This window comes from Anolis sagrei, chromosome 3 (assembly GCF_037176765.1).
Source record: "Anolis sagrei isolate rAnoSag1 chromosome 3, rAnoSag1.mat, whole genome shotgun sequence".
NCBI classification, from domain to species: Eukaryota; Metazoa; Chordata; class Lepidosauria; order Squamata; family Dactyloidae; genus Anolis; species Anolis sagrei.
In genome coordinates, this window is record NC_090023.1 from 93,602,055 (window position 1) to 93,620,393 (window position 18,339).

Consider the following 18,339-nt stretch of genomic DNA (forward strand, 5'->3'; position numbering starts at 1 on the left):
GTAGGCCCCCTCCAAAAGACTTGGTATTATTTTTAATGTACTTTATTTTTATCCTGCCTTTCTCCTGATATAGGGACAGACTATACAGAGAGAGACACTCCTTCAAATACTGAGATCCAAAACCAATTAGGGTTTTGAAGGTCATTACATACACCTTGATTTTAGACCAGAAATGTACTGGTGACAGAAAGCCATTCTTTACTATGCATATTTGTAAAGAATATCTAATCCACAGTGATTCTACCAGCATTCAAATGAAAAGGAATTTTGGCCCGGCATAAACCTTTCCCTTAAGATAGGTATGCACATATTTAACTTATTGTCAACATGTTCCCCAAAGTGCCTGAATGCAAGCATTTAAATGATACAGTATCTGGGAATTCCACCCTGTAAACTGGAGACTTTAAGTTCCTGGCCTTAAGATACCAAACTCTGTGTATCCACATTGGAAGTACTTTTATGAAATTGTTTTCCACATTCATTAGTCATAATGTATGGCAAAAAGATACAAGCATGGGCTATTACCACCAAAATGCCAAACCCTCTCTATTTAATTCACATCTTGATTTTTGTTTTTAAAGTATAAAACCAACTTCATTTTTATTTTGTATTCATTCAGGGTTCCTTTCATTTACTGAATGAGTTATTAAACTGTGTGAGTTTCTACATGTGTGTACTGCTTATGCATACATACTATGGAGAGGAAGAATCCTATAGAGTTTAATTCTCCCATAAACAAATATATTTAATTCATTTAGAGTATTTATATTCATCAAAACGTTGCCAGATGTGCTTACAAGGGGGTGTGTGTTTACAAATATGTTTAATAAAGTACAGTTGGCCTTCCGTAATCATAAGTTTTGCATTTGCAGATCCAAACAAGCGCAGCTCAAAAATATTTGGCCAGGTGGGCAGGAGATCATTCAAAAAGCAAATATTGATTTGCCACACACCAAGTACTATGCTGATCTATAGGCATATGTTAGTGTAGTCTTCTGTCATTCCACATATCCTCAAACCTCCCCTCCTCCCCGGGCATGTGTTTAGTTGTTCACCATTTAACTTTGCCATTGTACTTCATTTGAGGATCCATAAATTTTGATACCCCCGAGGGATCATGGGGTCTAAACCCCAGAGGATAGTGGGGTGGGAGGGGGGGCACTGTATCTTATAATCAAATCAAAGGTTTTACCTCGAGCAGTCCCCAAATTACAAGAAAGAAAGGATTGGTATGTTTGTTATTAAGTTAAATTTGTATGAAAGTCATAAGCTAGCTTTGGATAGCATAGGGAAGGTCAATACCCTGTGGTGTTTGTTTTGCTGTCTGTGTCCCTATTCAGAAGATTTCACCTCACTTTCTGTCTCTGTGACAGTTGGATTTTGAAAATGTTGGCTTGTTGTGGAAACAAGGATTGGTACTAAAGCTTCAGTGAAGACACCTTCCAGATGTGGATTTTCCTTCCAATGGGGTAGATCTATCTCACTTCCTGCTATCTCAGCCTCATTCTTAACTATGAGTTGTTTGTCAATTGGATGTTGGTAACTTTGAACATTTTCCACCACAGTGTAAAGAAACAATTGCCTCACCCTGCATCTGATTTTTACACTGGTTCTGAGCCTTGGCAGCAGTAATATAGGAAACGATTTTGCACTGAATCAGACCATTACTCGCTCTACAATTAATTAGAGTGAGGCAGATATCTCAGGCTACCAATTTTAATGTCATGAAAATGCAGAATACTGAACTGGCTGCTGGGTTAATGTCGTTAACTGGTTACGTACATTCACTCTTGACTCTACTGCACTGATTTGGAGTGTGATGCACTGAGAGTAGCAGCCTCAAGATAGGTAACCCAGCTATACAGTAGCTTGTTATTATGGTGACAGCAGCAGGAGCCCTGCAGTCTATCTTTACTAGTGTCACTGATGAGTACTATATGATAGACAAGTAATTTCGGGTGAAGAAGACTGGCTATATTTGCTGACGAAAGGGGAAAATATGCATCTTTCAGTTTTAAAAAGAGGGAGAAAGAAAACGATAGATAGGGATTGTGCAACAGTAAATACTGTCAAAATGCTCAATTCTTTGTCCATATGGTAGCATGGCAAATACTTTGTGTACTAAAATATTCAACAGCAGCTTGGAACATTAAAAAAAAGATTTAATTTGTGAGTAATTTATCCAAGTTCTTGGAGTTACCTGCAATGAACTTTTTCAAAATAGGATTGGGCTTGATTTGCTTGTTTATCTACTTTACAGGTGTTTTAAATTTTAAGGACACACACTATCAGCCTCTCTTTCCAACTGTAAAATGGGTAAAGGGCATACAGAACGTATTCTAATACTTCTTTAAGAAGATGCTGTTTGTGTAGTATATGTAACACTTCAGTTGCCATATCCTTGTCTAAATCATGCACTTTTAGTTCTTCCTTTATATTTGCAATCCAATAGGAGTCTGGGTTGTGTTAGGCTGCTCTGTATAGAAATAAATGATTTAACACAGTTCCAGATCTGCTTTCCATTATCTGGTTTCAAACAGAAAAACCAAGGAATGGCAGTGCAGATGTAAAAAGAGACTCCAAAAATAGGGTTGGTAGTCTTTCTGATTCCAAACAGAAAAGAGTAAGATTGTACCAACAAGCGAATCCATTTACAGATGAGACAATATGATTAACAATTGATCTACACTCCTACAAGATCTTCTCTTGTCTTTTTTTCTTCTACCTTCCTTCCTTTTTTTGGTAACTTCCAGGCACTTTCTTTAAACAGGACAGTCTCCTAAACCTAATTGCAGGAAAGGCACCGGACTACTTCTCTTAATGCATATTAGGACATTGTGCCAAATGTCTTGGGTCTAGAGTACAAATTTGAGCTATTCATAACATTATTTAAAATTATTCACTACGTTGATAATAATTATCACATAGCCATCCACTCTCTTCCCCTAAACATAATCTTTTTTCCCCATCCTTTAAAAACCAGCAGATATTGGCTGATAGGCTGCATTTGAGCCTGGTGCGTCAGTGGCTGTGATGCATAACTTGTCAATGTGTAGCTCCATCTCTGACACAATACAAAAGCCTTCTAGCAAACTGTGACAATGTTCACAGGGGAAAGATGCCTGGTGCCATGTGGTGCAATAAGCCGTACCACAATGGGACCCACAGTTCAATAGCCACGCTGTTGGCTTTGCTTACACAATGAGCCTGATGGCATAGCTATGTCTCCCCTCCCCTCCTGAGAGCACAAACATTTCACAACTATGTGACAAGTCCCTCTCGGATGCAATACTTTTAACATCAAAAAAAATACACGGTAGCTGTTTGCAACTTAATTCAGTGCAGCTTACATCCAGATAAGTGGATTCAGGATGGCATCCTTCAAGTTTCTTTTAATGTCACCTCCTTATATCGATTTATGATTTTTTAGTGTTATAAAACTTCTCAATCTTCCTGGACAGATTTTATATTACTAAAGCATGAAGGAGACCCAAAAGAAAAAAAAACTTCTGTCAAATAAAAAGCCTTCTCTTTGCATAACCAAACTACGTATATAGTGCACACACTAATATTTCTTTGGTAATGGAAGTTCGCTTCAGTAGTTGTATTTTTGGATAAAAGCCAGCACATCCACACAAAATTCTGCACCTTGACAGCAGGGGGCACACATGACAAATTAAAGACCATAACACTCAGGTGTACTGCTTCAATGTCACAACCAGGAACATGAAGAAAAACAGGTCCAACAAGGTAGATAGACTGTGTTGTACCTTCTGATCAGATTGGCTCTTGAAAGCCCTTTTAAATCCACAGTCCTAGCTAAAGCTGAAGTCTAGTAGACACAGCATTTCTGATATATGATTTTAATGGTTTAGAGACCGACAACATATCCCAGGATTGTTTTTTCCCCTAAGGTTTGCTTCAGTATTATGAGCTGTTGTTGTTTATTTGTTCAGTCGCTTCCAGCTCTCTGTGACCTTATGGACCAGGCCACGCCAGATCTTCCTGTTGGTCGTAGCCACCCCCAGTTCCTTCAAAGTCAAGCCAGTTACTTCATGGTTACCATCCATCCATCTTGCTCTTGGTCAGCTCCTCTTCCTCCCCCCCCCCCCCAACCCCAGCATCATTATCTTCTCCAAGCTTTCCTGTCTTCTCATTATATGGCCAAAGTACTTTATCTTTTCCTCTAATATTATGCCCTCCAGTGAGCAGTTGGACTTTATTTTCTGGAGTATGGACTAAGTGTGGTAAAATTAATTGAAATCCTTTATATTCAGAATTTGAGAAGACAAAGGACAGAGTAGAAAGTACACACACAGCAAGAAATGTTATGTGATCAATGTACAGTTCCCCCTCTGCAATTCTATGAAATGGAAAAGATTAGAAGGGGATAAGTTCCAGGCAGAAGGGAGATTTCATATGTAAAAGTTCCATTTAGTAAAGGCTGAAGCCTCGCCTACATTACCATATAATCCAGATTATCAAAGCAGATAACCCACATTACCTGCTTTGCATTGAATTATCTGAGTCTACACTACCATATCATCTAGTACAAAGCAGATAATCTGTATGTTATATGGCAATTTTAGAAGGGACCATAAAGGCCCTTACAAGTTGATTTGTAGCTGACTAGTTGCGGCTTTTATATATTCTTGGCATTTGCCAGAAACAAAACAAGGCAAGATGGCAGGAATCTGTTTTGCAGATGTATGTAATACATTATTTCAAGACAGCTAATGAGTATATTTCATTGCATAGAAAAACATAGTGTTCTGTTACTGTTAATAGACAACATATTCTAGGGTTCATCATTTCTAAATGTCTCACGCATTATACTGAAAATAAGGCAACATCATTCTCTATTCATTAGTCAAGCTGTAAATGGCAAACTACTATATATACGTGGAAAGTTGATGACAAAATATGACTCCAAAAACCTACATTAATTTATATACAGTCAATGCTGGAATAGGGACTCAAAGCAAAAGCAGAGGCAAGAAGTTATTCCCTCCCAAAAGCTCTCCTTCACTCAAACCAAAGAAAGAAAGCCAACCCTTCCTTCCTCTTTTTTGGCCTGAACAGAGTTCAGCAGCAATGTGGGGGATCCCTTTTGGGCACTGGAGGTAGGACAAAGTGGCAGGAGTTATTTTAAATAGGGATTAAATGCATACGGTTTTCTGCAGAGAGATTTTGGGGACCATTTTGAATTCAGAATGGCCACTGCAGTCTCTCTGCAGAGAACCATATGCATTTAACCTCTTACTTAACTTGGCCACCACTGCTTGGCTGCCTAATAAAACTCTATGAAATCCATGGTATTGCCATAAGTTGACAGGTGACCTGAAGACACATGTATACAAACTCAGAATTGTGTGAAGAAGTAAAAAAAAAGGTCTTTATTCTGAACCTGTTCACCATTAATTTCACTGGGTGCCCTCTCATTTGTGTACAAGGTGAGAGGAAGCTATTATTGTTCTAATTCTCACTGTACCAAGGACAGTTATTATATATAGGGGGGGGGGGATCTCAGTTCCCAGCATCTCCATATACCATGGCCAAGGTCAAAGGATCATGGAAGCTGTAGTCCAAAAATCAGGAAATCCAAAGGTCCTCCTAGCCCATGCCATGCCAAACCATCACCATAAGCACTAACCCCAAACTAGGACTACCAACAATATTAAAAACAATACTAGCCTCCATAGTAGCTACACCTGTGAAGGTGGTAGAGATAAGAAATTGCCTTTTCGGGATCTTGTGGCCCAGACAATCTGTATAAGATATGCCTTATAGACCACAACAAGTCCTTTAAATACTATATCAAGATCAAGTAGTTTAACCTTCCCACAAACAATGATGTTTCAGTTTATGGGATAACCAGTATTGCAGAGGTACACCATTTATTTATGTAGGACTGCCAATTTACAATCAATTTTCTTTTCAGGCCCATTCCTAACAATCCCTGCATGACATCTAAAACATCTAAAACATTAGGAGCCCTCGGTGGTGCAGTGGGTTAAACCCCTGTACTGGCAGGACTGAAGACCGACAGGTCGCAGGTTCGAATCCGGGGAGAGGCGGATGAGCTCCCTCTATCTGCTCCAGCTCCTCATGCGGGGACATGAGAGAAGCCTCCCACAAGGATGATAAAACATCAAATCATCCGGGCGTCCCCTAGGCAACGTCCTTGCAGACGGCCAATTCTCTCACAACAGAAGCGACTTGAGCTCCTGACACGACAAAAAAAAAAATCTAAAACATTCACTCTCTGCGCAAACTCAGCTGATGGCAAAAGCTTTCTGTGGAGATTAAACCAGTAATATTTTCCTACCAGTATCTAGATAGAGGTTTATGTAAATAACAAAAGATGATGAACGCTCATGGTACATATCTTCAGGATACCTAAAAAGGAAGCTGAGGTCACAAAGCAATGAATTATGATGTCGAATGTCTGCAGATTTAAAGGGCAGCAAGTAAACAGATCATGAAGATTGCTCCATTGCTTACAATGTAGATGATGCATTACAAAAGTTTTCCCAAACTAAAAGCCAGAAAAGAACCAAACAGATGTGAATTATAATACAGTCCAGACAGGATTTTTTTATAATAGTTCCTGGCTATATAAATGAACACCCTGAAATTATTCACACTATATGTTAAAATGTTGTCTATTTGTATGATTTTTGTTCTTCACTTGTCACTCCCATCAAACAAACACTAGTCAATGATGACTTTAGCAAACAACCAACATCTTATGAAGTTAGGTTTGTGGATAAACATAACAAGGCTTTCCCAGATTCAGTGTCTCAACTATGAAACTTCCTAGCCAAGGAAGTTAGGCTGGCCCATCTCTTTTAAGTAGACAAAGCAGTGCTGTTCCACACACCATTCAATACCTAAAATTGCTCTTTTAAACTGTTTTAAAACTGGATTATAAGATTGCTTTTAGGATGCATTTAGAGAATTTCAATCTGTTTTTAAAATGTTTTAAATCATTGTTTGGTTGTAAATTGTTTTTTATTTATTCATGATCTCAGGAAGATGATACAAAAATCTTCTAAATAAATAAATACACTATCTTGATATAAACAAGAGAACAAAAAAGACTATTCAGTAGCCATATTCTGTAAGCCAATGTCTACTAAAAAGTAAGTGTGAATAATCTATCAGTCCCAGTTCAAGTTTTCCACTTCTCTTTCCTGCGCATGCGTGAGAACATCTGATAGGTGGTCCCGCTCTTTTTGGGGTCATCTCTTCTGTGCCACTGCATTTTTATGTTTTTTGATAACATAAGAACATTCGCCAGTTCGAATGCTACGTTGCGTTCAAATTTCAAGCAATCGGTGAAGTATTTTGGTAGTTATGAGGTCACTCACAAACGGACATTTACATTTTTATTTATATAGATATATAAATATTTCTTGGCACTCCATGAGAAACCTCTGCTTCAAAAAGGGCTCTGCGACTGAAAAGGTTTGAGAAGCCCTGTTCTAAGTTATACTTTTTACTTGTTATCTTTTATTGTTATAAATTATGAAACTTATTAATACATTACTGATCATTAAAGGGCTCCAGCTTGCATTAGTGACATGCAATTTGACTAAATAAGAAACTAACAGTGCTTGGAAACTATTATGAAGTCATGAGTCTTGTTAATGCTTGAACAGCTGACATTTGCTACAATGCTGCAGGTATGGGAGGTAGTACAAAAATAACATACTTCACTTGTCATCATGTCATGCTCACCTTTTTACTCAGCTGTTCATAAGAAACAACTGTAGACACTGGAAAATTTGTAATTTTTATTTAATTGCACCAGCCTTTCTCAACCTCTACTATCCAACATTGCTGACAAAATTTGATGCTTAATGTATGTTCTAGATTTTGGGGAGAAATACACATAATAACTCAATATATTTCCATTTTTGTCTAAGGGCATGTTTTAGATGTAGATCATGAATACTTTAGTGTCATCATTTAATTTAGATTTATAGAATACATATTGAGGGACAGTTCTCAATCACACACACACACAAAGGCAGACTCCAAAGCTTATACTACGAAGGAAAGCGGCATGGAAAGCCAAAATTTTCCCATCTGGATATAGTCAAAGCATACAAGCTAGACTGGGTTTAGATTGCTGGAGTGTATGCTATAGAGCTCTTTGCATTTTCTTAGAAACTAGCAAGTGTTTTCCCCTATTCGATGCAAACTCTTTTCATGCCATATCTCAGAAAATTAACTTTTTGGACTATAACGTCCAGAATCCCCTCCCAATACTGGTTGGGGGATTATGTAATAAAAAAACCAAACAAAAAACAAAGAAACAAACAAAAAACATCTACACAGCACTTAATGTTTGTTTAAGATTTAGAATTACAAATACTTTTTAGGATATTCAGTGTTTCGCTTTTACTATCTTTTGTCTCAAGTCCCCAAATGGCCCAAAAAGGAGATGGTAGTTGCCTGTCTGCCTTGAGATCCCTCTGGACTAGCCTATTCTAGCAGGCTTGTTTTCTGCTGCCCTCAAAACTAGGAGCAATGGGTTCAAATTACAGGAGATTCCGCCTGAACATTAGGAAGAACTTCCTGGCCTGGAGGAAGTTGCTATTCAATACTGGAACTCTCTGCCTCGGAGTGTGGTGGAGGTTCCTTCTTTAGAGGTTTTTAAACAGAAGCTTAACTGCTATCTGTTGGTGGTGCTTCGATTGTGCTTTTCATGCATGGTTGACGAAGTCTGTCACAGCTGCAAATTGAAGAACATCTGGAGAGCCAAAATTTTCCCATCTGTAGTCTATGTGAAGGTAGTTGTAATAAGACTACACAGCACTTAAGCCACTATAGCTTTTTGGATGATTGGACAATGGGTGAGGTTGAACAATATACCTAAACCAGAGGGGTTCTCAAGGCTTTCTTGAAATGAAATATGTGTAAGCCCCAACTTTTTATTCCACAGGTTTTCTGAACTGAAAAATGCTATGGAACAAGCCTGCAAAATATTTGGCTTTTGAAACTTCCTGGAAAATTACTTTTATAAAAAAAAATTGCTCTTTGTCCCTGGGAATCAGCCATGTGGTAACATAAAGGAATGCAGGTGCTATTTTCAAAAAGTTTTTAACATAAATACATAAAAATACTAAATCAAAACAAACGTAGCTGAGACTGTCTGGATTTTAGACAGTTTCAAGTCCAGTCAAAAATACATGGAAGCAAAGAGTAAGAATTGTGGCCTGTTCAACTGCTTCATGCAATACTAAAACTTTGTTCTTGCCATTATAGATTGGGTTCTTACCTTTTCACGACAAGTTTTAGTGTCTTGTGAGAGCCTTTCACGAGGCAGATAGCTTCTTGCCGGAACCCAGAGAGGCCTACATCATTGATACTGACAATTTCGTCTCCTGCTAGCAACTTGTCGACGGCTGCAGCTTTACTGCCTTCTTCAATCTGAAAAATAAAAATAAGTATGAAACCGTAAAGATCTAGTTGATAGCAGTAAACAGAGCTGAAGTTCATGTGATTGGGAGAGTAAGAAGACAATGTGACATGGAAATCCTGATCATAGACCATTTAGGCTTTAATAATCAATTCAACATTTCTGAATCTGCTCAATGCAAATCAGTGAAATTCATGTACAGGTAGAATTATATTATTTATACATATATCAAGTTGATAACATGGAAGTATATTCCAAAACGAAGTCTGCATGTCTATAATTATCTTGGAAGTGACCAAGGCTCATGGGATTATGGTTAGATTCTTCTTGTCCAAGGAATGGACCAGATAGTAGACCACTCTAAAATTTAAAAAGGCACTCCTGGTTATTATCAGCACCAGATGCAGAAATCTCTTTAAATTAATATCTAACATTACATTGACCAACGCAGTCCAAATAGTCTTATTCAAATCTCAAATTATGTCCTTCAACTAACAACATCATCAATTTGCCTGGATTAAACTTCTGTTTGTACTGACACTCAGCCCAACACTTATCTCACACATCACTGCTGGGTTTTGTCAAAGTATACTGCATGCTGAGGTTCAATCACAGTGGCACTGATAATAAGTAAAATCATAGGTAAAAATAAAAAAGTTATACCTTTCCAGTTTCCTATACAGAGGGATCCCAATAACATTGGATCTACCCCTACATAATGTACAAAATTAAAGTAATACCTAAATACTCTAAAGGTACCAGATCCCACCTGATCTTTGAAGCTCAACAGAGTCAGCCCTGGTTAGTATTTAAATTTGAAACCAACAAGGAATACCAGATGCTGTCGGCTAAGTTTCAGAGGAAGGAACTAGCAAACCATGCCAGAGCATTCCTTGCCTTGTCGGATTAGAACTCTTGGGAGACCATGGAAATCTACTGGGTAATCTTGGTCAAGTCACATTTGCTCAGCCTCAGAGGAAGGCAAGGGAAAACTTTCTTTGAAAAAAAAAAAAACCTCAAAAGAAAACCCTGTCATAGGTCCACCTTAGTTGGAAATGACTTGGAAATCAACATACGATTTGTGTGGACAATTCTAATTTCATGTTCTTATTGTTTTCAGCTCTATGTATGATTAATTTCATGTGCGGCACTTCAGAGTGCTTGCAAATCACCCTGAGTCCCTTTGGGGAGATGGTGACAGGGTACAAATAAAAATTGTTGCTGTTGTTGTTGCTGCTGTTGTTACTATTATTATACCCCTAAAGTTATATCAAAAGCAAGTCCTTCAATGTGATACAAGGGATAATTGGATTAATTCCCCCTTGCTTCTTAAAACCCTCTGTAATTTCAGTTCTGAAGCATGCAAGATTGGGGTACAATTTTCTATAATTCCCCCATGAATATACTTAAGTAAATGTATGAAAACTATCACAGGGTCCTTCCAGACAGACTCTATATCCCAGGGTCTGATCCCAGGTTTTCTGTTTATCCCAGATTATCTGGCAGCGCAGACTTTTATAATCCAGTTTAAGGCAGATCAGATCAGATCCTGGGATAAAGCCTGTCTGGAGGGACCCCTAATCTGAAGTTGGAAATGTGCCTAGGGGATCCTGACTTTCCCAAAAGCTGCATTTTCTTTCCAATTGAATGCATTCCTGGATGACCTCTAAAGACGTCCTGACATGGCTAAATATACCAATTACTGCCTGAGGCCAAGCAATAAAGAATGGTTGGGAGTGAGTGCTGAACTCAGAAACCATATTATCCAAAACAAAGTTATTTTGGCAGATGAGACAGGAAAACCTACAAGCCGCAGCCCCCCTCCGCGCAGCAAAAACAAGAACAATCCTACCACAGTACTACCCTAAATAAAGAAATCTGTTCTTCTTTCATGATATCCCAACCCTCCTGCTGCCTAATGATAGAGCTGGTTTCTAAAGCACAGAGGATATGGTCAGGGATCAAATGCAAACAACATTAAGAAGGTGCCTTGAGATACTGAGAAAGTAGAAATTGGAAACTTTCCAGTGATGGGAGAAATTGAGAGATAACATACATTTTTTTACTAGTATGTAACTTATTTCTTCCAAGGTCTTATGAGGATCAAAAGCCCAACATTGGACACACACAGTTAACAAACAAATAAGTCGCAGGACTCAAAAAATAAAAAATTACCCACCATACTGGGCCACAGCTATGTCAGGAATCAACCCTTAGAGACTTTGTGCTATGCTGTTTTAAAGAGAATCCATCGCCTAGGACTGCAAGGAATGTTCATTGTTCCCTGGGAGGCTGTTTGTTTTATTTTTTTAAGGCTGGCAATACACTGAGTTCAGAGCATTTTGTTACCCCCTCCAAGCATCATTTTTCAGCAGGGGATAGGAACACGGACATATTCCACATGCTGTGTCCCAAAGGCATCCATCTAAAGAAGTACTAAGCACAACTTGAGGTCACAAGTGAGCCTGGTTGGAAATCAAATACATTTTGGGTTGAAACCATGCACATTTCTCCCTCTCTCCTTTCATTACAAAGGGAAGTGAACACTGAAGGAGATAAGCCTTTCTTTTAACTTGGTTGGTAGTTTCTAATCTAGAGAAATGTTGTCTTTAGAGAGGAGTACACTCTAAGTTCACCCGCTGCCTACTCATTCTCATTCTAACATTACACTGTTTCTGATGATTTCCTGTTCTATTCATATGCATCCCTTACCATTTCAAATATTTGTGTACAATTTACATCTTGCCCTCAAAAGAGCAGGGGGCATCTTAATATTGCCAAGCACTTGGAGAAAAACGTTGTTTAGTTGTTTTGGAGGAGCTTAACAGAAAATGCAAATATTGCAGAAGAAGGGAAACTTTTTCCTCCATATTAAAGTTTACAAAACATTCAGAGATAATATCTGAAGGCAAAACAGAAAATCAAAGGGGACAGGACTTTAGATTTCCATAGAATAGAACACTGGGTGCTAATCAATTAACTTTAAAACACAGCATTTCAAGTAGCCATCGCTCTCTGCCCACACATACTGTATCAACTGATTTGACCATCCATGCCTTAAAATGTTTTTTTATTTTAAAAAAATCCAAAAAGCAAGCCTTGATTTCGCTTTTCAAAAAATAAATAAATAAGGGACATCATTTTATGATGCCATTGTATATCATGGGATTTGATCATCTATGGATTTCGGTATTCACAAGGCTTCTTAGAACTAAACCCCAGCAGATACCAAGGGCCTACTGTAATTAGATCATGGTCAAATCAAAACCAACATCTATACACGTAACAAAAGTGAAAAAATGTATGTGCGTATGTGGCAGAGGCATCCACTTACACAGACAGCCTCCTGCCTCCACAAACAGCTATAATCCACAATGCTGAGGAGCCACCAAAAGCACTCCCTCCAATGACACTGCAGGCTATAGCAAACACCATGTACATATAGCCCAAATCCTGCCAATGTTCTCCCCAAATACTGCAGCCCACCACGCAAAGAATACTTTCATTCAGGGACAATTTCATCCTAGAGTTTTCGTGTTTTCTTCACCATAAGCAGGCATCCCAGTGTTCCTTTCTCTCTCCATTGGTGTGAAATATGCATGACCCCACCAATTGCCTCTCCCTTAATCCTTTCCTACTCTTTCCAACTCTGTCTGCATAACAAACAGAGCAAAACTGAGCAGCAACTAAACATACTGGAGGGGTTTGGAGGATTTACTTCACATGCTGGAAGTTGTAGTTCATCCTGAATCAAGTCAGAGTGGGATGAAACTTAGCACACAGAACCCCCATGATCAACTGAGCATACTGGAGGAGTTCAAAGAGAACTGACCTTCATTTCTAGGAGTTGTAGTTCACCTACATCCGGAGACACAGTTACCACCATCGACAATAGACCAGGACCAAACTTGGCACACAGAACCTCCATGACCAACTCAACATACTAGAGGGATTTGTTTGATTACTAGAGGGTGAGGTGGATCTGTAATTGGTTAAGTGGACGAACACAGAGAGTGCTCACTAATGCTTCCTCTTCATCTTGGAAAGAAGTGACGAGCGGAGTGCCGCAGGGTTCCGTCCTGGGCCCGGTCCTGTTCAACATCTTTATTAATGACTTAGATGAAGGGCTAGAAGGCATGATCATCAAGTTTGCAGACGACACCAAATTGGGAGGGATAGCCAATAGTCCAGAGGACAGGAGCAGAATTCAAAACGATCTTGACAGATTAGAGAGATGGGCCAAAACTAACAAAATGAAGTTCAACAGTGACAAATGCAAGATACTCCACTTTGGCAGAAAAAATGAAATGCAAAGATACAGAATGGGTGACGCCTGGCTCGAGAGCAGTACGTGTGAAAAAGATCTTGGAGTCCTCGTGGACAACAAGTTAAACATGAGCCAACAATGTGATGTGGCAGCAAAAAAAGCCAATGGGATTTTGGCCTGCATCAATAGGAGCATAGTGTCTAGATCTAAGGAAGTAATGCTACCCCTCTATTCTGCTTTGGTTAGACCACATCTGGAATACTGTGTCCAATTCTGGGCACCACAATTCAAGAGAGATATTGACAAGCTGGAATGTGTCCAGAGGAGGGCGACTAAAATGATCAAGGGTCTGGAGAACAAGCCCTATGAGGAGCGGCTTAGGGAACTGGGCATGTTTAGCCTGAAGAAGAGAAGGCTGAGAGGAGATATGATAGCCATGTATAAATATGTGAGAGGAAGCCACAGGGAGGAGGGAGCAAGCTTGTTTTCTGCTTCCTTGGAGACTAGGACGCGGAACAATGGCTTCAAACTACAAGAGAGGAGATTCCATCTGAACATGAGGAAGAACTTCCTGACTGTGAGAGCCGTTCAGCAGTGGAACTCTCTGCCCCGGAGTGTGGTGGAGGCTCCTTCTTTGGAAGCTTTTAAGCAGAGGCTGGATGGCCATTTGTCAGGGGTGATTTGAATGCAATATTCCTGCTTCTTGGCAGGGGGTTGGACTGGATGGCTCATGAGGTCTCTTCCAACTCTTTGATTCTATGATTCTATGATTTAAGGGGGACTGACACACCATAGTGGGAGCTGTAGTTCACTCTACAGCCAGAGATCACATGGAACCCCCAACAATGATGCATCTAGAGCAAATTTGCCCAACATGACAAACTTTAACCACCTGATGGGGTTAACTCAGCATGATATGAGTTGTAGTTCACCCACAACCTTATGCATTTTGTAAAATAAAAATTGTGACTTTTTCAAATAATCTGGGCAATACTGGGTGCCCAAGCTAATATGTAAATAAGTTCCTGTTTATCTAATTTGTCTGTGTTTCTAGAATTCTTCTTTATTTTCTGACAGATTAATGAAACAAGCTCCAAATCTCTTGATTAGAACACTATTCCCACAGCTGGTCCATGCATATAGCATCAGAAGGAGTTCACAGGAGACAAGAAAATCACCAAAGATTCACAATCACATTGATAAAGCTACATCAATCGTATTTTGGTCATTATACAGTTAAGATTGCTATGGAGCCCATTCTGGGCTGCTCCAACGTTCCCAGATAACTACACAGGAATATAAATGAAATATAATGTAAATTAAACCCAATGGAAAGTTACAAGAGAAGGTTATGATGAAATATGAAATATCCGCTATCACATTTCTGATGATTATGTAAGTGGAAGAAGAAAGTTCACTTCTCCTGTTACAATCTTAATATACAAAGCAGGGACAGTTCATAAAGGATAAACTGGCGGCGGATATAAGGAAATAAACCATTTCTTAAACATTTGTAACAAAACCTTTCACCACTTTTCATTTCACCATCTGGTACAGATTTTCATCCAAGGACACAAGAACCAATGTGTAATTTAGTTAATAGTTTATGAAGGTGACCAATTTTGCAGATCATTTTTGAATACACAAAAATGGATCACAAAAGGTTTGTTTTATCTATATAAATATTATAATACATTTGAACAAGAATTTCCTCGCCTGTCTTAAGACCATAGGTTGAGGTTATACATCTTAACTTTATTAGCAATTTTAAAACATGTACAATTTGACTTTTCTTTTAGCAATAGTAACAAATTAACAACAAAAATATAGTCTAATGACTAGACCTTCCAGGGTCCAATATAATACAGGGTGTCAAACTCATTTTCACCAAGGGCCACATGACCCTTGTGATTGCCTTCGAAGGGCTGTTTCTAATTGTACAAATTTAACTATGTTGCCATGACACTTAAAGTATAAAATGACCTGTTGGGCTGGATTTGTCCAGTAGGCCTTACATTTGACACATGTACTCTAATATCTATAATGTACATTATATACATTACTAAACGACTTTCAGGATTTAAAAGTTCAATAGTGGGAATATATCCAATCACCCACTCTTTGTTAACTGTGGCAGTCACTTTCTTATTTTCCCCTCCAACTTTAGGGAAATACTCCTATTTTTTCAAAACATTGTCTATTTTTTTAAAAATGACAATGGAAGTGATAATTCAGAGTAGTCTTTGAGTATTTGTGCAGTAGTACAACTACTTTACTCATCCATTCTGAGTCTGCCACTTCTGCATTATTCTAGATAGTTATTCAAAAGCAAAATACTTTGGTTGAAGTCCAATAGTTAGGTCTAACTACATTAGAGCAACTGGATCAATGGATTACATATGTGTGCCTTACCAAGTTCCCTTTTATTCAATGGGTCTATACTGGTTGGAACTAATAATCAGATTTAAGTTCATATACCCAAAAAGGCATGCACAACCTCACAAATCTTTTAGTTCAACAGGCCAATTTGATTGAGGAGCATGTGCACATGCCCATTCCACCCAGTCTCATAAAGATGCAATATCAAAGCTCCCTTTCGTACTCACTGATATCTAGGAATCAATAGGGATGAAATGACAGCCTCTTGCATGTCCCAAAGTTTGCTACAGAAAAACATTGGACCCATGATTTAATAATTTAATGGTCCATTTGATGGCCTTCAGGGATAATTTGGTGGAATCTTGATGGGTGCTAACATAGGGAACACTAGATGGCTGGATAAAGCCCCAGAGTCTCATACATTGTACCACAACTAAGGAAATTTCTTAAATATCTGCTTGCACACCTACAAACTGTTCCACATAACATTTATTTTGTGCCAAACTGCTCCAGATGATCCATTCCTACTAATGTTTAACAAACTAATTTCCTTAACATAATGATGCACATGCGTGCACATGCAGACATTACAGAAAGGTAAATTTAGGCCAACAGAAAAAGCATCATCTTCCTGGCCCCAGTTAAGAATTAGTTCCTGTTGGCTAACATAACAGACAGGCACCAGATCCTGCCTGATCTTGAAAACTAAGCAGGGTCGTCCCTGTTTACCATTTGGATGGGAGATCATCAATGATTACAAGTTTTGTAGGCTATGTTTTAGAAAAAATAACTGGTAACACCACTTCTGAATATTCTTTGCCTAATAAAACTCTATGAGCTCATACATATGAAATTCATGGGGTCACCATGAACCAGGAGACCTAAAGGCACATACATACTATATCTGTAACTTATGTCCCTTATTTTTCTTGTATGATCTCATATCCTAAAGCCTGTGGTGTATCATTGTCTTCTGGACCTGTTTATATGTTTCATAGCTCTCTCCCAAATCCTATCTTTCATTATTGTACTCAAAAACTGGAGGCCAAACTGCACTAAAGCAGTTACAAATGCTTTAGTATTTAAAGGCCTGACCCCTTTCAATCCTCACTTACTGGGCAGTAGTCACTGTGACCAACACTTGTATCTCCCATTTGGGAAGCAACTGACTTATGCTCCCACTCCTCCCATGAGTGATCTCCACTGAGACAAGGAAGAAACAGGATCCCTGTTGCAATATTCCCTGCACTGGAGATCGCTTGCATGACGGAAGGGGGAATGCCAGTCAGCTGCTTCCTAATATAAGTTGCAAGGGCTCTGCGTTACTTAACCTAAACATGTTTTTCGGAACTGGAAATAGTCTTCTGAACACTTCTGTTTGGTTTTTCCCCCTTGGTATTTTGGGTGCAGTCTCAGAGGGTCCTACAGTCAAAAACATGGTCCCTATCATAGTTGCTCAATGTGTTTTAAAACAAAATGTAAACATCATTTCTCTACTAGCATTAACTATAAAAAAAAACTTCCCTGGAAGTAAATACTAACTTTTCATAGGCTGCTTCAGATGCACAGGTGAAAGAAAAGCAAGCTGAAATGTCATAATCCGTCCTGCCAATACACAAGCAACCGATACATTGACAACAATGATTTATTTATTAAATAAACAAATAAAACAAATTATAAATACACTCACAATGCTTCCACATAGCCACACACTGAGTGAGCAAACAAATAAAAGAAATGCTTATGCTCAAACATGGTTTGTTTCCAAAAATTGTTTTGCTTGACAAATTGCAACAGTCATGGAGAGAAAGGGAATGTTTTTGCACAACAGAGAGCCAGGTTTACATGCCTGTTGATTCAGGACTTTACTGATAGCCATTAAGTTAATCTGCAGTACTTGCTGAGAGAACGTGCCGTACTGGCTAAGCGAATGAGCAGTTATGATAAATTTATACCACTGCACTCACACTAAACCGGTTAGGTAAGCACATTTAAGCACTCCAACATGATGTTGTAGTTGTTTGAATAGGACCAGAATTCAAATCCTCACTTGACCATGAAACCCACTGGTTAACCTTGGATAAGTCACATTCTCTCAACCTCAGAGGAAGGCAATGGCAAACCTTACCCGAGCAAATCTTGCCAAGAAATCCCCATGACAGGTTTACTTTAGGATTTTTAGAAGTCAGAAGGTACACAATAACAAAGCATATTTCCTGGCACCTGCTTCTGTGTGGTTCCACCAATCACGGATGTCTTTAAA

At 38.8% G+C, this 18,339-nt stretch overlaps 1 protein-coding gene across 2 annotated transcripts in view; it reads right to left on the bottom strand.

The window, feature by feature from the left end:
• The window catches only part of SHROOM2 (shroom family member 2), a 140,128-nt gene that overhangs the window by 65,117 nt on the left and 56,672 nt on the right, over nt 1–18,339 (bottom strand). For both annotated transcript variants that reach the window (XM_060769933.2, XM_060769932.2), the window contains exon 2: nt 9,290–9,441. In XM_060769933.2, the coding sequence (XP_060625916.2) occupies nt 9,290–9,441 (152 nt within the window). The remainder of the gene's footprint in view (nt 1–9,289; nt 9,442–18,339) is intronic.